Genomic DNA, 22,913 nt, shown 5'->3' with positions numbered 1-22,913 from the left:
GGGTCAGGATGAAAACAATTTGAGTAACTTGGTTCCCTCCATCCATCATGTGGGTCCTCAGGTTCAAACTCAGGTGATGAGGCTTGGCAGTGGGCACCTTCCTCACCTCTTGGGCTACCTCATCAGTCCTTTGTTGTTATGAAAAGGATAATTCACTACTATAGATACAAAGGAAGATTTAAAACATTAGCAGCTTTGTAGCATTCTGATAAAGCTGAATTTCAATCTCCCTTGCTATCAGGCCTCAATGTTCCGTTCCTGGATTTCCCATCTTTCAGGTGATGTTGCAGCTTTCTTCTCTTGTACCCATATCCCTTCCCAGACAGACAGAACACCCCAAGGATCCTTCAGTGTTCTAAGATCTTTTTCCCTCAGTTCCTTTAGCTGCAAACTCACATTTCTAAAGCTGAGATCTCTCCCTATCACCTGTTTTTCCAGGCCTTGCACTCCAGGCAGCTGTCTCTCTCTGCCTGACAGGCCACATCCCCTGTGCCTTGCTGGTCCTCATCTCTAGCAATGCCACCCTTACATTCTGATGTTTCACGTGGGTTTGGTTTTGTGGTGCTCCCTACTCCTGAACCTTTCATTCAGAGTCAATTGCTATCCAAGGAAGACAAATGCTTCCAGCCTGAATGCTGTAATATCCCCCTTATATACTTCTCTGGGAATGCCATTGAGAGTTTCACTATCTATACAAGGAGCCAAGTTTGCTTGGTTTTCTCCCTATGCCATTCTGAACTCGTGGTTGCCTCCAGCTCTCTATAAAGTCACAGGGCTTGAAGGAGAATAATCTTGAAAATCTGGTCCCACTTCTCCCTCATTGCCATCTCCAGTATACACTTAGAAAACACTGCTTGTGCTCCAAATACAAGCTTTGGGCTTCAGCAGTGGTGCCTTTATATGGATGAACAGATCTTATTTCTTGGCATGAAATATTTTTTGTTTTGTTTTATTTATTTATTTTTTTCAAGACAGGGTTTCTCTGTATAGCTCTGGCTGTCCTGGAACTCACTCTGCAGACCAGGCTGGCCTCGAACTCAGAAATCCACCTGCCTCTGCCTCCCAAGCGCTGAGATTAAAGGCGTGAGCCACCGCTGCCCAACTCTTGGCATGAAATATAAAGACTACACACTCTATCTGACATTTTAAAATAAGCATCGACTCCTCCAGCACCATTCAAAGCAGCTCTAACATCCCAACACAGTTTAGTTGCTACCCTGACTAAGCAGCTTCTTTTGAGAACATCAAGACTCAGAGGAAACACGAAAAGAGTTTGGGTTGGACCTCAAGAGTAAATAAAAGGATAATTTACTAATTATGATTCAGATTTTGGAAACTGGGATAAATGAGTTCCAATGATACATAAAACTTTGATTTCCTAATTAGCACAAAAAAAAAAAGAAATCAGGTATGTTAAAACAAAAAAGTATAAATTGTTTTTATTTTTGACTAGAAAGACTTTTAAAAACAGAGCATTGCTGGCTCTGACTACATACCGCAGTTATTTAGTAAAATTATATTGCCTAAGTTTTTCAATAGAAAAAATGAGTACCCAATAGATACAATATACATAACAACCTTGTTCTTAGCAACAACATCAAATGCTCATGTGAAGAAGCAAGCAATATGACAGAAGAAAACACAGCTGAGTCTCTCACATAAAAACCACTAAGCCATGGATGGTTATTCAAAACGTATGTGGGCAAAAGCTTTACTAGGAACATTATTAGTGCTTTTAAGTCTAGAGATCTTTCTAATAAAAATTGCTTTAAGGGAATCCCCTGTACTCAAAGAAAACGACTTTACTAGGGCTTCTCTTTGTGACGCCAGTACCAACGTAAGCAATACTGCAGGATTCTCAACAAGCCTACAGTATTTCACACGCCCTTTTAATATTCATTACATACCTCCTGTCCTAGATATTTAGTCACCTCGGTGTAGGCTACACAAAATGATGTTACCTTTAGTTATGTGTAATGCGCTGTCCAATCCAAGTAGTGGGGTTGGGAGTCAAGAACCTTTCGATCTTTCAACATGTATCTGCCAGCAGATACTGTATATATTTTACTTACAAACCAGTTAGGTAACCCTTATTTTGTTAACGGTGGTTTAGCAACTACAGGTCCTGTATGACTTCATGCTGTTTCTTATCAGCAGCTGCCTTAGAAACTACTTACCATAGGCTGTTCACTGTGCTCCTTACTAAGGGGTCACAAAGGAAGAGCAGAAAAACTGCAAACTAAATGGACTTCAAGTACTAAGCACAGTTTGTGAAGTACTCATTCCAACACTCAGTACTTACATCCCAGGAGAAATAAAACTACATTATTAGCAACATGCTACTGATAAACATTATTGGTATCCTGATACCAACAAACATCATCTTTAAAACTGTCCCTTAAATATTCTCAGGATGATTACTTTTTGGCTAAGCTTTTACGAATTGACATATTAAAGAAAAAATTTTCAATTGAGTTTGAAAATTTGAAATAAATTTATGCTACTTTAATATGGATAATATTTTTTGAATTTCAAATTGCATATACCATGCATACTCCACACCCCCATATATATATACACATATATATGTATATATACATATATATAGCCTTATTATATATTATATAAAATCAGCTATACACCCATAGTCACCTATATCGAGGTGACTAAATATCTAGGACAGGAGGTATGTAATGAATATTAAAAGGGCATGTGAAATACTGTAGGCTTGTTGAGAATCCTGCAGTATTGCTTATGTTGGTACTGGCATCACAATGAAAAGTCCTAATAAAGTCGTTTTCTTTGAGTACAAGGGATTCCCTTAAAGCAATTTTTATTAGAAAGATCTGTAGATTTAAAACGTAATAATAATGTTCCTAGTAAAGCTTTTGCCCACATACATTTTTAATGTTAGTCTATGGCATATATACATATATATGTACATACATATATATGTATGTCAGGCTATACACTCACACACACACACACACACACACACACACACAGAGCAATTGGAATTTAACTATTTTTTAGTCCAGAAAAGGCTCCAAGGATAAGTAGCTTTTTATAAAATAGAGAATGTGATTTTATAAATTCATCTACAGATGTAAAAATGACTAGAAAAATTTAAAGCCATCAGTATAAAAAATTAGTACCTACCATAATGCACTATAATAAAAATTGTAATAAAAAAATGAAGGATGTAAATTCTCTTCATAGTCTAAGTGGATAAAAATATATATCTTAAAGAATCAGTATGCTGTATAAGTATAACATATTGGGATCTGAGAAATAAAAGCTTATAATTATAGTTACATAACCAAAAGGTAGACAAAGGCTGAAATGTTTTATGTTGTCAGCCTACATAGATATAGGTTATTTAAAAATGTGCAAAATATGTGTGTATGCATATGTCTCTATGTACACCCATACACAATTTAATATAAGAAAATCTTTAGCAGACAGGGCGAACATTGTTTTAATGGTCTTATATTCCTCTTTTCTTTATAACCCCCATGTTAACAAGAAAAATGTCAGCACTGGGAAAAGACAACAAGAATTATCAATAACTAACAGACTTCCAAAGACTGTGGAAAGGATCTAGAAGGTTAGAAGTAATCTGTCAGTTCAGAGTTAAAGAGAGTACAGGGAACATAGTGCCCTAACAGGAGCATGTCTGCTTGCAGAAGGCATGACAGAATTTGTTCAATGAGAAGACAGGCCTTGGAAAATGTTTTTGAAGTTAATAAAGACTAGAAGAAAGAACAAAGGGATTAAACAGAGCCAGGAGGGAGAAAGGCAAGGAGAAGGCACATGTTAATCCAGTGGGTGAGGAACAGTCACTCCGCTGTGCACTGTGAAGCTTATTCAAAGCCTTTCTTTACGTTAAGGTTATTATTAATAGTAACACTAATCCTGAAAATGAGATTACATATGGAAACTCTCAATTAAATTTCTTGCTATTTGATTATAGATTCATATAGTGAAAATACAGTATGATTTTAAAATGCCATGTTAAAGAATTGTATTTTATGTGTAAAACAAGGAGACATTTCTGATTTTAACTTTAAAGCAAAAATGAAAGCAGTTATGTAGCCATGAGAAAACACTGGCTATGATTCTAACGGATGACTCCAACAGTATGGTATCAGTTCAGTCACAATGTCAATTCGCACAAACCTCTGCCCATTTCCACTAAGTGATGCAGCTCCATCTGGGGAGTGCACATTTCACAGAAGATAGGCATCCCTCAAGTTAGTCTGAGTTTACCCAAAGCCTAATAAACATGCTAAACACACAGAAGAAATTTGTCAGAAATGAGACTTTAAGGGCAGAGAAGACCAAAGAGTACTGCAAATACAGGAGTGCAATAGTCTACCATGTGTCAGGTAGGACTCAAGCAAGCTAGGACAAAAGTCAGAGAGGACCCAAAAGGAAGCAGCCTGCAAGAAAAGGCAGTGAGTGAGCAAGGCCTAAGCTAAAAGCTGAGCACCACGAGCCACCAGCAGGAATGCAGCTAGAGACCACTTGTAATCTGCAACTCTGACACTGAAGTAAGATTTTACAAAGTGAATTGAATAGTAGTAGAATAATATAAATGAAATAAAATAAAAGGAAATGTTAAGAACAGTGGAAAGGACCGGAAATTTCTTTCCACCCCATCCTCCAGGCTTATGCTAACATTCGAAATTGTGAGCCCACGAAATCCTCCTCTTCTGAGCAGTTTGTGACAGGCATTTTGTCACAGCACTGAGAAAACAGTTAATGAATAGATTAGTCTCATAATTAACCTGGGCATTAGAGACACAAAATACCTATATAGCCATTAAAAATCAGATTGGATTTTAACTTGAAGGAATACTTGCAATAAAATAATACAAATCACAAACAATTAGCAAAATCTTTATTGGAAATAAGGAGGGATCAACCTGGAAAATGAGGGGGAAGGAAGCTTAAGAGTGAATGAGTTTTATGTCTTTCTGGTAAATTTTGAATTCCTTGGGTATTTTTGACCCGTCTTTTATCTAAACCACCAGTAAGAGGTTGTTTTTAATGACCAGAGCAACCATTTATTATGACTAGTTGCTAAATAGAAGGGACATTATATCATCTTTGCTATTCAGTGTGACTTGGCAAGGACTGTGGTGCCTTCACTGTTTTATGTCCCTATTGAGTACTAAGTTGAATTCTTTAGGCATATGAAATAGCCACTATTCAACCATCATAACCTATAAAATGATAATTTCAATTTGTGCAAACTATGATTTCTCAGGTATGAGTCAATGTAAAAATGCTATTCTTAAGACTATGGACCTAGAGTGATGGAAGAGTGTAGGTGCTGGACTCCTGATTCAAGGCTGTGATTTTGGTCCTTAGTGCCAAGCATATGATACATGGCAAAGTTCTATGACTACGCTATTCTAATTTGTTCTAAAAGGAAAAAGATCGACTGCTTTTCATATCCAACCTTCCAGTTTTCATTAGTTAACATATTTTATAGTCTACATGTAGAACTGATCAAAAGCAATCAGTGAGGCCTAAGTCATTCATAACTACAAAATTGAACAGAGAGAAGGGACATACTTAGAATGGAGGGCATCTTATTAAAGTAGTGAATAGGAATTAGGGGTTAGAGAGCAAAGATTACATGGGAAATGTATGTCAAAAAGGGGGGGGGAACCAAACAAATATAGGGGAAAACTAAGTTTATAACTAAATTACCTGCCAGCATGCCAATGTTTCCATTTCCTTCCTGTCTTTCTTCCTTCCCTCCCTCATTCCCTTCCTTCGCCCTACTTTTGTTTTTTTAATTTTTTTTTTTTTAGTTTTTATTAGGTATTTTCTTTATTTACATTTTAAATGACATCTCCTCTCCCAGTTTCCCCTCCAAAAACAAAAACAAAAACAAAAAACCCTTTTCCCTCCCCCCCTCCCTGCTCACCAACCCACCCTCTCCCACTTCCTAGCCCTGGCATTCCGCTACACTGGGGCATAGAACCTTCACAGGGCCAAGGGCCTCTCCTCCCACTGATGATCGACTAGGCCATCCTCTGCTACCTATGTGGCTGGAGCCATGGTTCCCTTCATGTATACTCTTTGGTTGGTGGTTTAGTCCCTGGGAACTCTGAGGGTACTAGTTAGTTCATATTGTTATTCTTCCTAAGGGGCTGCAAACCATTCAGCTCCTTGGGTCCTTTCTCTAGCTCCTTCATTGGGGATCCTGTGCTAAGTCCAATGGATGGCTGTGAGCCTCTACTTCTGTATTAGTTGGGTGCCCTACTTACAAACATGGCTTCACTATGTATCCCAAGCTTGAAACATGTAGTCCACCTGCCTTTACCTCCTACTGGAGACATGCTGGCTCCACTCTCATTCCTCCCACACATACATAATTAGAATGAGTCTTATTGTAAAGTTTGTTTCGGATGAACTGTTATGGAGCCACGTGCTGGTTACCTTAATCTGACATTATTAGAACCAGAAACATGCCAATTTCCAACAATAATCTGGTTGACAGGTTATATCGTGAACGTAGAATCCAATTATTTTCTACCTACCATATTGAAAATACAGTTTTCTTACTTGAAGGCACTATCCTGAACAACTAATAATTAACAGTCCATAAAAGAACAGTGAAAACAAAATTCTCAATGGTTAAAAAGAGCACACTTAACTGACTATTTAATAAAAAGACACAAAACAAAAGGGATGGGACAACTTATGACAAACATCAACCTCAGGCTCTTTCCCTTGCCAGTTAGGTAATACCATAAATAGGTAGGAGATGAGCTTGAAAGAATTCAGAATGAATTAAGTGCTGGGTCTTGAGAATTAGCATTAACCTTTGAAGATGAACATTTCAACCACACATGTCAAGCCCTGAAATAAAGGAATAATTATTCTGACTGGTATATTATTATGTAAGGTTAAATTTGTTGTCTAATTTATATAATCTTCATAATTTCTATTATTTCTCCATGTCTTTAAAATGAAGAGAATGCAGTCCATAGACTGTTGAGGTTTTGTCTTTTACTGTGCATTGGAATGCTCAGTGTGGGCCCCCAAGCCTGGAGTCTGTAAGTAGATGTTTGACCTTGCCACCACAATATTTCTGACTGGTAAATAAAGATGACAACAGCCAATAGTTGGGCAAAAGAGACATAGGTGAAGTACAAGAGGAGAGAAGAAAAGCCACCATGTGGTTAGGAGTCAAAACACGTGGTCCTGAGGACTGGCCAATTGGAGTTAAGAGTGGCCCAGATAAAACATAGTAACAATAATAACTCAGGATTATAGGTAGGAAAGTAGCCTCTAATACCATAGAGCACAGGGTTTGCCCAGCTCTTGTGCTGTTTAAGGCTTATTGTAAGTATAAAAGGTGGGTGTCATTTTTATCCAAGAACTAAATGGTCAAAGGTGGGGTAGAAACCCCAGGCCGGTATTAAATAATTTCTACAACAGTAAACTGATAACATGAATATTTATGTAAATTATTCTAATGACATTCTTTTTTTTTCTAATGACATTCTTTTAATACAAAACTGGAATCACTCTATCTGATGTTCAGTGAGCATTTAAATGTACACTAATACATGTGGCTATTTACACTCTTTAAGCAGTTCTGAAAGTTTTTATGCTATCTTAAGGTGGTCTTTTTTGAGAGAGAAAAGTATTCAGATATATTGATGAATAAAGTAAACAATCAGTTCTTTATCATGAGAGTCAAATTTCATATTATTAATATTTTTACATAAAACAATATTTTTCTAATTGTTAGTCATGTCTTTAATGCTTTGGGTTTAAAATGACCTGGCAATTTGATAGTCTAGTCCTATTTATAACCCAGTCAGTATTCTAAACTGACACTTAAAAAGCTGAGATTTGTATTACTGAGATGTCAAAGATCTCCAAGGCATATTATAATAGCAACTCCGGATCCTAGCTATGGCTTCCCACAAAATAATCTACTGGAAATACAGAGCAGGAATCTGTATTTTCGTGTGGTCTATAAAGCATCCTCACCCAACCTGACATGTGACATTGAATCTCTGCTTCATAGGAATTGAGGTTGTTGGAGGTTTAAGAACATTAAAATCACAAATAAGGCTGCTACAAACACATGCCCCTGACGCATGGTGGGACACCTTTTGGGTATATGCCCAAGAGTGTTATATCTGGATCTTAGGGTAGACCTATTTTCAATTTCCTGACGAACGTCCAGATTGATTTCCGGAGTGGTTGTACCAGTCTGCAATCCCACCAGCAATGGAGGAGTGTTCCTCCTTCTCCACATCCTAGCCAGCATGTGCTGTTATCTGAGGTTTTGATCTTAGATATTCTGATTAGTGTAAGGTTGAATCTCACGTGCATTTGATTTGCATTTCCCTGATCACTTAGGACTTTGAACATTTCTTTAGGTGCTTCTCAGCCATTTGAGATTCCTCTGTTGTGAAATCTCTGTATAGTTCTATAGCCCAGTTTTTATTTTTTTAATTGGGTTGTTGAGTTTCTTGGCGGTTAACTTCTTGAGTTCTTTATATTTTGGATATTAGCCCTCTATCAGATGTGTGGTTACTGAAGACTTTGTCCCAATCTGTAAGTTGTGGATTTGTCCTACGGGCTATGTCCTTTGCCTTACAAAAGCTTTCCAGTTTCATGAGGTTTCATTTATCAATTTTTGATCTTAGAGCCTGAGCCATTGGAGTTCTGTTTAGGAAATTTCCCCCTGTGCTAATGAGTTTGAGGCTCTTTCCAACTTTCTCTTCTATTAGATTCAGTATATCTGGTTTTATGTTAAGGTCCTTAATCCACTTGGACTTGAGCTTTGCACAAGGTGACAAATACGGATCTATTTTCATTTTTCCACATACAGACTGCCAGTTAGACCAGCACCATTTTTTAAAAAGATTTATTTATTTATTTTATGTGTGAGTACACTGTAGCTGTACAGACGGCCGGCCATAAGTCATCATGTGGCTGCTGGGAATTGAACTCAGGAGGCCCCGCTCGCTCTGCCTCACTTGCTCTGGCCTAATACACTGTAGCTGTCTTCAGATGCACCAGAAGAGGGCGTCAGATCTCATTACATGGTTGTGAGCCACCATGTGGTTGCTGGGATCCGAACTCAGGACTTTTGGAAGAGTAGTCAGTGCGCTTATCTGCTAAGCCACCTTGCCAGCTCCAACCAGCACCATTTATTGAAGATGCTTTCTTTTTTCCATTGTATATTTTTGGCTTCTTTGCCAAAGATCAAATGTCCATTAGTGTGTGGTTAACAATATTTTCATTAAAAAATAAGGAAACAGTTACCTCTCTTCTATTTGGGCTACTCTGCATCCAACATCACAAGGGGATTTGTAGAAGGTTTTCTAAATGTAATATCTCTTGAACACCAGAACCTAGAGAACACCGATCAGTCTGATTGATGTCCAATGATGGAGGAGGCTAGGTGGCTAATGGGCAGGTGGGTACATACAACATAGGTATTGGGACAAAGATAATTTACCTCCTGGGTAAGGTGATGAGGATTTTCACCACAAGACTTGCAAACAATTATAATTAAAAACTTATTAATTGTTCACTTCTGGAATTCTCCATTAAATATTTTCAGACTATACTCAGCTACAGGTAACTAGAACCTTGCAAAGGGAAAATATAGATAAGAGGAAATGGCTACACCACACCAACACATATACACTAGAAGAGGAAAGGGGTAGCATAGCCTAAAATCTCTAGAACACAGCATAAGACACACAGAATGAGCCAGTCACCCAAGCACAAAGACAGATAAACTAGTAAGGAATACAACCTACAACTACATCTCCTTACACACACACACACACACACACACACACACACACACACACACACACACACAAAACTGTGCTGATAAAGAAGGCAGTTTAAGTCAATGGAGGAAAGGCAGGCTTTTAATGAATGTTCACAATAAAACTGGGGTAGCTATTCAGGAAAAGACAAAATTGGTTCTACATATCAAAAAATGGATTAAATGAACTAAGGACATATAAGAAAAATCAAAATTGTTAAAAAATACTAGAAGGCAATGTAAGTGAATTATTCTTTAAACTTATTATATAAACTGGAATTTGTTATTCAAAATTCAACATCAATAAAGATTATATGGTAAAGTAAAAGTATTTCAAGCCAAACAAAATCTCTGATAGCAAACTTGATAAAATTAACACACTGTAAGGGTATCTTTGTACCACATGGCACCGATGAAGTGCTGGGGTCAGAATGTATTTGGGGCATGAGTTAACTGAGAATGGATGTGCAACCCCTGGTCAGCACGTAAGTAGCCTGAGTAAGCCTGAGTAATAAGAACAAGGAGAACACTGGGAAATGGCACTTAGGAAATAACAAACATGGAGAAGAAGACAGCTTTTCTGTTAAGAAGAATACTGAGTAATAAATAGAAAAGACTGGAAAAGTCACTCCTGTGCAAACACTAGAGTAATAATTTTATAAAATTTCCTGATGAGTTATAAAGTTCATAGTTGAAATATACTTAGGAAAAGAAAACATTACATAGCTATAAAACTATATGTCCCAATGTATTTTACTAACCTAACCTAAATATTTAAAATAATACTAATGTGGGTTTGGAGTATAGCTCAGTACTACTATAGGCACTAAGCATGCAAAAAGCCCACCAACCAAACAAGTACACCTACACAATGAAATAACTCAGCATACAGCACCTCCAAAGGGTGATCCAAGAAACGGCACAATAAGAAGTATCAGTAACAAAACAGGATACCCTGGACACTCCATAGTGAATAGATCCCATCACTTCTCCAACAATCTTGTTCACAATGTGTAACCACACTCTAATGTAAGAGCAGACCAATAGAACAGAAGAATACTCTGCTTCTTGAAAATGTTCAGATCATGAATGGTCAGGAGGTACTAAAGGTTTAGCAGAGACAGAAAGAGACAGCCATGACAAGGCCATACTCTACCAGCCAGTGTGGTAGCCTTGACTGCACTTCTGAAAAGAAACTGGGATTAGTGGCAAGGAAGATGGAATCAAATAAGGCTGTGAAGGAATTGTGGCAGGATTATTTACAGGTTTTTATAACTGTCATATGAGATATTGACATTAGAGAGAGCGGAATAACATCTGAGAACTCTATACCAGTTGCAGACATTTTTGTTACAATCAAGTGAATTCTAAGAAACCTCTGGTAAAACGGATGCAACTGTTAAAAGTACTGTCACTATGGCGACATCCCGCTGTTAGAGTGAATCAGGTTATGCATTTAAACCAGTTATTATATTTATGTCATATCTCAATAGTGCCAAAAATTTTGCTGTTAACTAAAGTTTTGTTTTTTAAAGTGTTGGGTTAGAACAATAGAAGCAGAATGAAAAAGAGATACCAAATAGGGATGGTTCTGTGTGACCTTACCAGGTTAATTAGTTGTGTATGAACCACATCTTCTACCAAAACTGCAGTTTCATGGAGAGGCCTCCTAGCATCACCTAAAGAAAACCTGCAGGAAAAATAAAACACACCACTCTTAAGGATGCAGACCAGGGACAGCAAACGATTAATATATACTTCTCATTGTAAGGATCAGCTGTATAAAAGAGGCAATAAATTGCTCTCTCAAACAATCTGACAGTATACACTTACTTCTACACTAAGAAAATAAATGCCTTGTTTATAAAGTGTAACTTACCAAGAAAGCATATTATTATCTGCAGTCCTTATTTACAGAGTATGTTAAAAGGTGATATACTCTGTCAAAATGCAACATACAACTTGACTTCTCAATACACACAGTGTGAAGCTCACAATTTTCCTCCAGTGGCTCACAGTCATTACTCCAGCTCCAGAGCCTCTAACACCTCCAGCCTCTGATGGCATCTGTACTCTTAGGTTGACACCCACAATAGATAAACATGCATACACTTAATATTTAAAAAATGATAAAAAATATTGGGAAAAATATTGGATAAAAAAATGGAAAATACTACCAACCACAGCACAATATGAGCATCAAATATCTATGTAACAAATCTACAACCAAATATAGGAGCAGAGCAACAGTAATATAAGATATGAGTATGTAATGCAAGAACATGGAAAATTACTTAAATATGAAAATGGTATCATTTATGATCTCCAACTACATACAAACAGAGTATAAAGAATGGTTTATAGTTTTTGTTTACAGCATCTGTGTATTAGATAAGCAGAATCTTACCCTCTTAAAGAACCCCTGAAAGTGCACAATGAACTGAAGTCTTACTTAAAGCCGTGTTAACAGAAGAGAAGACTATTCAAGAACGATAGATGAAAAGAATGACTTTCACTTGAGGACAGAACAGTGACCTTTAGGTTTGTATTTAAGGCATATACTTAACTCACAAAAACCTGCAACCTGGAGTAAACGAGCATAGATTTCAGGTATAGGAAAGAATGCACAGATCCCATAAAAGACAGGAAATATATCTGAAAAACCAAAATAAAGGCAAGAAACCAGTCCCAATAGTCCTGATACTTATCATGAGAATTAGGAAACCATCCATCCAATGCCCCTTACCCACCAAGTCCTACCACAGAAAAGATCAAAGAAAAGAATCTTTCATAAGAATTCATCAGTACTTGGTGTACAAGGCTGTACATTTACCAGTACAAGGCTGTAATCCCAGTGCTCAAAAAGTAGAAGCAGAGGGATCACTCAATTTCAAGGCCAGCATGGGCTAGAGACTGAGGTCAATGTCAGTCTGGGCTATACACAGAAAACTTGTCTCAAACAAAACAATAAAAACAAAACACACAAACAAAACAACAACAACAAGAAGAAAAGAATGGTAAGACTGCCAGAAGTTGTTAGCAACAAATTTCATCTTATGATGGCAGAACATTTGTTCTCCCTTTCTAGACAGAAAGATAATGAGTAGAGCCAAAAATTCATCTATTTTGATTGGTATTTACACTACTCTCAGGAACCTGGTATCATCCCTTTAAGAGCATGTTAGTCATACTATTGATACTATTCCCATGAATAATATATCAAGGACCATTACTACATATACCACCAAGGAAATCATCATGAATGAGATAGCAGGACAGAAAACCACAGAATAAGACCTACACACACCAAAATCATTAAACAATAATTAAGTATTAACTATATGGTTCACGCTCTAGGACATACCTATAATCCCAGAACAAAGACTGCAAATACAAATGCAAGTAAAAGGGCACCCTGGGCTACGTAGGAGATCACTCATCTCATTTAAATATTTGTTTCTAAATTTCCACACCTGGATTAGAAAGAGAGGAGAGCTGAATACACTGGAATTGATAAGCTATGAAGAAAAGACAGCAGAGTGGTAAAGCGTTTTGATAGTTTCTGGCAGACAGCTGAGCCAGTGACCAAAGAACTCTAGGTACATGAGTAGATCTGCTCCTGATATGGCCAAGAACCAAGTCTCGGAGATGAGAACCAGAAGGTTTGGGGTGGAAATGTGTGTCCCAGGATGCTGAGTTACTTTCAGTAGTTACCCTGGCTATATATGTTAAGGCACTCAATGTCCTGCCTTATGCTGATGCTGTGTTTAACAAGTTTTTGTAATCTGGAGTCTTTTTTTTCCATAGCTCTGATCCTTTGGGACATTACCCTAGATGAATTCTGTCTCCTCCACCATGTTTCCTTCTTACCTTCTAGGCCCTCAGTTGACTATATTCTTATAGGTTGCATGTCACTATACTTCCTGCAGATTCCTCGCAAATGGAATGAGAATGAATAAACAGGCAACAGTCCTAGCATGTAACCTAGCCCATCAATCTGGCACTGGACAGAAGATGCAAAACACAAGCACCACATGATTCACCCAGCATCTTCTGAGAGACCATGAGACCGAATGCCCACTGTTCACAGGGGTAGAAGGGGAAGTCTAGACTTGATCAGTCATTTAAGGTAATTAAAGTCACAATTTCACTCTTCAATTTTGATGTTTTTAGGATTCACAATTTTATCTTTTTCTCAGAGGAAGACATAAACTTGATTAACAAAATATTTTTGATAGTCAAGGCAATGATTAAACCATTCTATCAGACCAAAAATCTAAGACAAAATATTTCCTTGTAATAAATGTTTCTCTTGCTTGCTTGACATGTTAAGATTCATCTCTTGGTTATAACAAGTCATGAGTCAAATGTTCTCATATATTCTCATATACTCAAATGTTCTCATATATATTAGTAATACATGCTATGGTGGTTTAAAAATAAATAGGTATGGTCCCCATAGATTCATGTATTTGAATACTTGGCCATGGAAATGTCACTATTAGGAGGTGTGGCATTATTGGAGAAGGAGTGGCTTTGTTCGAGGAAGTGTGTCAGTGTGGAAGTAAGGCTTTGAGGTCTTAAATGATCAAGCTATATCCATATATATATATATATGTGTATATATATATGTGTATATATGTATGTGTATATATATATATATGTATATATATATATATACATATATATATATATATTGCCCTGTTGCCTGCAGATCAAGTTGGAGAACCCTCAGCTCCTCCAGCATTTTGTCTGCCTGCAGGCTGCCATGCTACCCACCATAATGATAGTGGACTCAACCTCCGATTTATAAGTCAGCACCAATTAAATTTTTTCCTTTATGCAAGTTGCCTTGGTCATGGTGTCTCTTCATAGCAATGGAAACCTTAACTAAGACAACACCATGCAACTACAACAAAATCAATATTGTCTAAACAATCTGTAGGGTTGGTAGTACAGTTCACTGACAGAATAGGTGCCTACCAAATTCAGGCTACAGGACTGCAAATTACAAGCAAAATATCCTGCCAAAATGTAACTATATATGAACCAGGTATCAGAGAGAATCATGAAAATTAGCAGTTACTATGGGAAAAGCAAGACAAAGTAACACATGATTTAGATGTTACACAGATAGAAGGGTGCACTATCAGACCTTTACTTAATCATATGAATGTACACAGATGACAAGTATCCTTGTAATACTTCCTTGATTTTTCTGAAAACAATTTATTCTTCAATTAAATGAATTTGGAAATATCTCAGTATTACTGTCTACGACTGAAATGTAAGTTACCCTATCAGATGCTCTGAGACGTTCTCCAAGAAAGAAATTTGATCACCAATGTACTTGCCATTACAAGATTATTTTCTACGCTGTGTTAATTACACAATACTGCACATCAATTCAGGAACATTAACTGGAGGAAAAGACTCCAGATGACTTAAAGCCTTTGGTAAAATGATTCCAAATATACTCCAGCCTAAGATGCAGGAACTTCAAAGCCATGTTCTTCAGTTTTAAACAAAGATGATGGTCATAATGAGAACAAACAATGGGGCTTTTAAAGAATTTGTTTACACATTCAAAAGATACTTTTTTGTGGGTCTATATCAAGCACTTGTTTTCTTAAAAACTGGGTAACTGATTTTTCTGATTAATAAACTAGTGACTGATTTTTCAGTCACTGTGGTATTAAGCAGCCACTGCTCCAAGTCAACCAGGAAGGATTCCTTTCAATAAACACATCTGTGAACAATGAACAGTGTATCTTCTCAGAGACTCTTCTATAGAGGATGTCAACCTCCATAAAACCAATCCAGGACCTCCAAACTCTCTCACAACAGGAGACTCGGCATTTTCACCTCTAAGAAACTTTCTACACATATGCTCCTGGTAAAAAGCAATGGTTCCGATTTCCCCATTTATTTTCTGTGTTGAAAGATCTCAGTATTTCTGATACAGTGTTTTTCAAAGGTTGCTCTCCTAAACATAAGCATCCCAATCACTCTCCTTTCATTTTTACCCCTGCAATATTTTTAACCCAGAGACAAATTCAAAGACCTGTACAATGGACACTTACATATATCCTACAAGAGATATCTTGACTGCATCTTAGTGCCTGTGCTCTCTTTGTCCCTCAAATTCATACTTTACACACACATCCTTCTCAATGTCTATTTTCCTTTAAGCCACACATATTCATTGAACGATTTGCATGTGAGGGCATTACTGCATATGCTGAGTCATGGAAACCTATTTCTCTCTAAGCTGCCATTACTGATCCTGTCATCTACCTCTAGGGGAAATGCTCTGTATTTAAGTAGTATTTTGTTTCTTTTGTGATTTCCAAACATCAAGCTTAGTTGAAAATATGAAGTCCTACTTTCAAAATTATGAAGCATTGTTTTTAAAAGTTTTGTTTTATTTGCTAAGGGATATCTTTAAGAAAACCCAGCTCAGGCTGGAGAGATGGCTCAGCCGTTAAAGGCTAGGCTCACAACCAAAAATATAAGAAAACCCAGCTCATTATATTATTTACATAGTCTGCAAACTTGATTGTTTAAAGTACACAATTTTGTGACTTTTAAGTAAACTTACAGAGTAGTGTGCTCATCTATAAAATCTACTTTTAGGACTTTCTCTAGTACCCCAAAACTTTATATCCCTTGACAATAACCCCTAAACTCATCCCCGACTCAGGGCAAACTATGAAAAGACCTAGTTGAGGTCACCAGATGTCAGGTTTCCCTTCCGAGTTCAACATTCCTCACTTCTTAGTATGTAAGTCTGTTGTACAGCCATTTCCTCAGCATTGAAACAGGCCTTCCTAAAGTGAGAAGAGAGGATGCAGTATATAACCAGGGCAAATGACCTGAGAGTGTGAGAAGATTCACAGGCTATATAAGCAGACAAGCCTTAAGGCTCGAGTCCTAGTATTGTGCAGAGGGTGCTGGAGAGTCCTTTTCTTGGGCAATTACAGATACTGCTGCCTTGGACCTCAGTAAGCTCTCAAGTTCAGCAGTCTAGACTCAGTGAATTATTTCTTTGCCCTGTAGTCAGCTCCCTTTCTAGAGGGAACATACATCTTTTTTATCTCCTTAAGTAAATGCCTTAGCCTTGGGAAGATTTTTCCAAAGACCACCATGGTAATTTTCAGCTTAAAAACAGTAATCCCAGCTCTGACACTGGGACTCAGGTGAGATCACCATTTTCTCCTCACTGACTGTCTAAGGCAGGACTAGCTGGGAGGCACAGGCCATAAAAACAGCAATGCAGCTGGGACAGGATTTTTCTACCTCCATCTACAACTAGGAGGGACAGTGGATCCAGGGAGTGTTCTGACCCCAGGACTCAGGAGGGAGGGCTGATCCACAGCCCTTTGCATATGGGTCTTACCAGAGGAGAGCTGATCTCCCAGAAGTGCTGACACAGGCTTACAGATTCACAGGAGGAACAAGGTCCAGCCAGGGACAGCAAGAACATCTAACACCAGAGATCAACAGATGGCAAAAGACAAACGCGAGAATCTTACCAACAGAAACCAAGACTACTTGGCATCCTCAGACCCTAGTACTTCTACCACAGCAAGTCCTGGATACCTCAAAACACCAGAAAAGCAAGATTTGGGTCTAAAATCATATCTCAAGATGGTGATAGAGGAATTTAAGAAGGACATAAATAACTCCCTTAAAAAAATACAGGAGAACACAGGTAAATAGGTACAAGCCCTTAAAGAGGAAACACAAAAATCCCTTAAAGAATTACAGGAGAACATGAATAAACAAGTAGAAGCCCTTAAAGAGGAAACACAAAAATCCCTTAAAGAATTACAGGAAGGCACAACCAAACAGGTGAAGGAATTGAACAAAACCATCCAGGACCTAAAAATGGAAGTAGAAACAATTAAGAAATCATAAAGAGAGACAACTCTGGAGATAGAAAACATAGGAAAGAAGTCAGGAACCATAAATGTAAGCATAACCAACAGAATACAAGAGATAGAAGAAAGAATCTCAGGTGTAGAAGATATCATAGAAAACATTGATACAACTGTGGAAGAAAATGCAAATGGAAAAGTCTCCTAACCAAAACATCCAGGAAATCCAGGGCACAATGAGAAGACCAAACCTAAGGATAATAGGTATAGAAGAGAGTGAGAAGACTCACAACTTAAAGGGCCAGTAAATATCTTCAACAAAATTATAGAAGAAAACTTTCATACCCTAAAAAAAGAGATGCTCATGAACATACAAGAAGCCTACAGAACCCCAAATAGTTTGGACCAGAAAAGAAATTCCTCCCTTCACATAATAGTCAAAACACCAAATGCACTAAACAAAGAAAGAATATTAAAAGTGAAGGCAAAAGATCAAGAAACATATAAAGGCAGACCTATCAGAATTACACCAGAGTATGAAAGCCAGAAGATCCTGGGTTGATGTCATATAGACCCTAAGAGAACACAAATGCCAGCTAGGGCTACTACACCCAGCAAAACTCTCAATTATCATAGATGGAGAAAACAAGATATTCCATATCAAAACTAAATTTACACAAAATCTTTCCATAAATCCAGCCCTTCAAATGATAATAAATGGAAAACTCCAACACAAGGAGGGAAACTACATCCTAGAAAAAGCAAGAAAGTAATCTTCTAACAAAACTAAAAGAAGATAGTGACGTGAACAGAATTCCAACTCTAACAACAAAAATAGTGGGAAGCAACAATTACTTTTCCTTAATATCTATTAATATCAATTGACTCAATTCCCCAATAAAAAGACATAGACTATCAGACTGGGTACATAAACAGGACCCAACATTTTGTTGCATACAGGAAACCCACCTCAGTGACAAAGACAGACATTACCTCAGAATAAAAGGCTGGAAAACAATTTTCCAAGCAAATGGTCCCAAGAAACAGGCTGGAGTAGGCATTCTAATATTGAATAAAAAAGACTTTCACCCTAAAGTGATCAAAAAAGATAAGGAGGGGCACTTCATATTCATCAAAGGTAAGATCTACCAAGGTGAACTCTCAATTCTGAACCTTTACGCTCCAAATGTAAGGGCATCTACATTCATAAAAGAAACTTTACTAAAGCTCAAAGCACACATAGCACCACATACAATAATAGTAGGAAACTTCAACACCCCACTCTCTGCAATGGACAGATCATGGAAACAGAAACTAAACAAAGACCCAATAAGGCAAACAGAAGTTATGGAACAGATGGATTTAACAGATATCTATAGAACTTTTTAACCTCAAAAAAAAAAAAAAAAAAAAAAAAAAAAAAAAAAAAAAAGATATACCTTCTTCTCAGCACCTCATAGTACCTTCTCCAAAATTGACCATATAATCGGTCACAAATCAGGCCTCAACAGATACAAGAAGATTGAAATAATTCCTTGCATACTATCAGATCACCATGGACTAGACTAAGGCTGCTCTTCAATAACAACATAAACAATAGAAAGCCCACATACACATGGAAGCTTAAAAACACTCTACTCAATGGTAACTTGGTCAAGGAAGAAATAAAGAAAGAAATTAAAGACCTTCTAGAGTTTAATGAAAATGAAGCCACAACATACCCAAACTTATGGGACACAAAGAAAGCAGTCCTAAGAGGAAAACTCATAGCTCTAAGTGCCTCTACAAAGAAACTGGGAAGAGCATACACCAGCAATTTGACAGCACATCTGAAAGCTCTAGAACAAAAAGAAGCAAATTCATACAAGAGGAGTCGAAGGCAGGAAATAATCAAACTTGGGGCTGAAATCAACCAAATGGAAACAAAAGAACTATACAAAGACTGCACCAAACCGGGACCTGATTCGTTGAGAAAATCAACAAAATAGACAAACCCTTAGCCAGATTAACTAGAGGGCACAGAGACAGTATCCTAATTAACAAGATTGGAAATGAAAAGGGAGACATAACAACAGAAACTGAGGAAATCCAAAAAATCATAAGATCCTACTACAAAAGCCTATACTCAACAAAACTGGAAAACCTGGATGAAATGGACAATTTTCTAGACAGATACCAGGTACCATCGTGAAATCAAGATCAGATCAATGATCTAAACAGTCCCATATCTGCTAAGGAAATAGAAACAGTCATTGACACTTTCCCAACCAAAAAAAGCCTAGGACGAGATGGGTTTAGTGCAGAGTTTTATCAGGCCTTCAAAGAAGACCTAATACCAATACTCCTCAAACTATTCCACAAAATAGAAACAGAAGGTACTCTAACCAATTCGTTCTATGAAGCCACAATTACTCAGATACCTAAGCCACACAAAGATGTAATGAAGAAAGAAAACTTCAGACCAATTTCCCTTATGAATATCAATGCAAAAATACTCAATAAAATTCTTGCAAACCAAATCCAAGAACACATCAAAACGATCATCCATCATGATCAAGTAGGCTTCATCCCAGGGATGCAGGGATGGTTTAATATATGGAAATCCATCAACATAATTCACTATATAAACAAACTCAAAGAAAAAAAACCATATAATCATCTCATTAGATGCTGAGAAAGCATTTGACAAAATCTAACACCCCTTCATGACAAAAGTCTTGGAAAGATCAGGAATTCAAGGCCCATACTTAAACAGAAAAAGCAATATATAGCAAACCAATACCCAACATCAAACTAAATGGAGAGAAACTTGAAGCAATCTCACTAAAATCAGGAACTAGACAAGGCTGCCCACTCTCTCCCTACCTATTCAATACTGTACTTGAAGTCCTAGCCAGAGCAATTAGACAACAAAAGGAGTTCAAAGGGATACAAATTGGAAAGCAAGAAGTCAAATTATCACAATTTACTGATGATATGATAGTATACTTAAGTGACCCCAAAAATTCCACCAGAGAACTCCTAAACCTGATAAATAACTTCAGCAAAGTGGCTGGATATGAAATTAACTCAAGCAAATCAGTGGCCTTCCTCTATACAAAGACTTAGAAAGAGCTATTTGCAAATTCATCTGGAATAACAAAAAATCAAGGATAGCTAAAACTATTCTCAACAATAAAAGGACCTCTGGTGGAATCGCCATCCCTGACCTTAAGCTATACTACAGAGTAATTGAGATTAAAACTGCATCTTATTGGTACAGTGACAGGCAGGTGGATCAATGGAATAGAATTGAAGACCCAGTAATGAACCTACACACCTATGGTCACTTGATCTTTGACAAAGGAACAAACACCATCCAGTGGAAAAAGACAAGTATTTTCAACAACTGGTGCTGGCTCAACTGGTGGTAAGCATGTAGAAGAATGCAGATCGATCCATTCTTATCTACCTGTACAAAGCTCAAGTCCAAGTGGATCAATGACCTCCACATAAAACCAGATACACTGAAACTAATAGAAGAGAAAGTGGGGAAGAGCCTCGAGCACATGGGCACAGGGGAAAATTTCCTAAACAGAACACCAATAGCTTATGAGCTATGATCAAAAATTGACAAATGAGACCTCATAAAATTACAAAGCTTCTGTAAGGCAAACGACACTGTCAATAGGACAAAACAGCCATCAACAGATTGGGAAAAGATCTTTACCAATCCTATATCTGATAAAGGGCTAATATCCAATATATACAAAAACTCAAGAAGGTAGACTCCAGAGAACCAAATAACCCTATTAAAAAATGGGGTACAGAGCTAAACAAAGAATTCTCAACTGAGGACTATTGAATGGCTGAGAAGCACCTAAAGAAATGGTCAACATCCTTAGTCATCAAGGAAATGCAAATCCAAATAACCCTGAGATTCCACCTCACACTAGTCAGAATGGCTAAGATCAAAAATTCAGGTGACAGCAAGCAGAGAGGAGAAGGCTGTGAAGAAAGAGGAACATTCCTTCGTTGCTGGTGGGATTGCAAGCTGGTACAACCACTCTGGAAATCAGTTTGGTGGTTCCTCCGGAAAGTAGACATAGTATTACCAGAGGACCCAGCTATAACACTCTTGGGCATATACCCAGAAGATGCTCCAAAATGTAATAAGGACACATGCTCTACTATGTTCATAGCAGCCTTATTTATAATAGCCAGAAACGGAAAACAACCCAGATGTCCCTCAACAGAGGCATGTATACAGAAAATGTGACATTTACACAATGGAGTACTATTCAGCTATTAAAAACAATGAATTTATGAAATTCTTAGGGAAATAGATGGACCTGGAGAATATCATCCTGAGTGAGGTAACCTAATCACAAAAGAAAACACATGGTATGCACTCTCTGATAAGTGGATATTAGCCCAGAAGCTTGGAATACCCAAAATACAATCCACAAACCACAAAAAAAAAAAAAAAAAAAAAAAAAAAAAAAAAAAAAAAAAAAAAAAAAAAAAAAAACTCAAGAAGAAGAAAGAACAAAGTGTAGACACTTCGTTACTTCTTAAAAGGGGAGAAATATCCATGGAAGGAGTTGCAGAGACAAATGATGGAGCAGAGACTGAAGGAAGGACCATCCAGAGACTGCTCCACCTGGGAATCCTTCCATATTCAATCATCAAATCCAGACACTATTGTGGATGCCAGCAAGTACTAGATGACAACAGCCTGATATAGCTGTCTCCTGAGAGGCTCTGCCAGTGCCTGACTAATACAGAAGTGGAGGCTTGCAGCCATCCATTGGACTGAGCACAGGGTCCCCAACAAAGGAGCTACAGAAAGGACCCAAGGAGCTGAAGGGTTTGCAGCCCCTTAGGACAAACAACAATGTGAACTAACTAATACCCTCAGAGCTCCCAGGCACTAAACCACCAATCAAGTAGTACACATTGGGGGACTCATGGCTCCAGCAGCATGTGTATAGCAGAGCATGGCCTAATTGGTCATCAATGGGAGGAAAGACCCTTGGTCCTGTGAAGGTTCTATGCCTCAGTGCAGGGGAATGCCAGGGCCAGGAAGTGGGAGAGGGTGGGTTGGTGAGCAGGGGAACGGGGGGGAGGGAACACGTTATTTTATTTTATTTTATTTTTTTCTTTTTTTTTTAGAGGGGAAACTGGGAAAGGAGATACGATTTGACATGTAAATAAAGAAAATAGCT

General features: G+C 37.6%; 1 protein-coding gene across 4 annotated transcripts in view; it reads right to left on the bottom strand.

Annotated features, from left to right (window-relative positions):
* Supt3h (SPT3 homolog, SAGA and STAGA complex component) overlaps positions 1–22,913 on the bottom strand; it is a 353,506-nt gene that overhangs the window by 182,070 nt on the left and 148,523 nt on the right. For all 4 annotated transcript variants that reach the window (XM_031348370.1, XM_031348369.1, XM_031348372.1 and 1 more), the window contains one exon: positions 11,432–11,516. In XM_031348370.1, coding sequence (XP_031204230.1) covers positions 11,432–11,516 — 85 coding nt within the window. The remainder of the gene's footprint in view (positions 1–11,431; positions 11,517–22,913) is intronic.

The sequence above is a fragment of the Mastomys coucha genome, unplaced genomic scaffold, assembly GCF_008632895.1.
Source record: "Mastomys coucha isolate ucsf_1 unplaced genomic scaffold, UCSF_Mcou_1 pScaffold3, whole genome shotgun sequence".
Classification (NCBI taxonomy): Eukaryota; Metazoa; Chordata; class Mammalia; order Rodentia; family Muridae; genus Mastomys; species Mastomys coucha.
The sequence above is the reverse complement of the archived record's forward strand: the minus strand, read 5'-3'. Positions and strand labels throughout refer to the sequence as shown.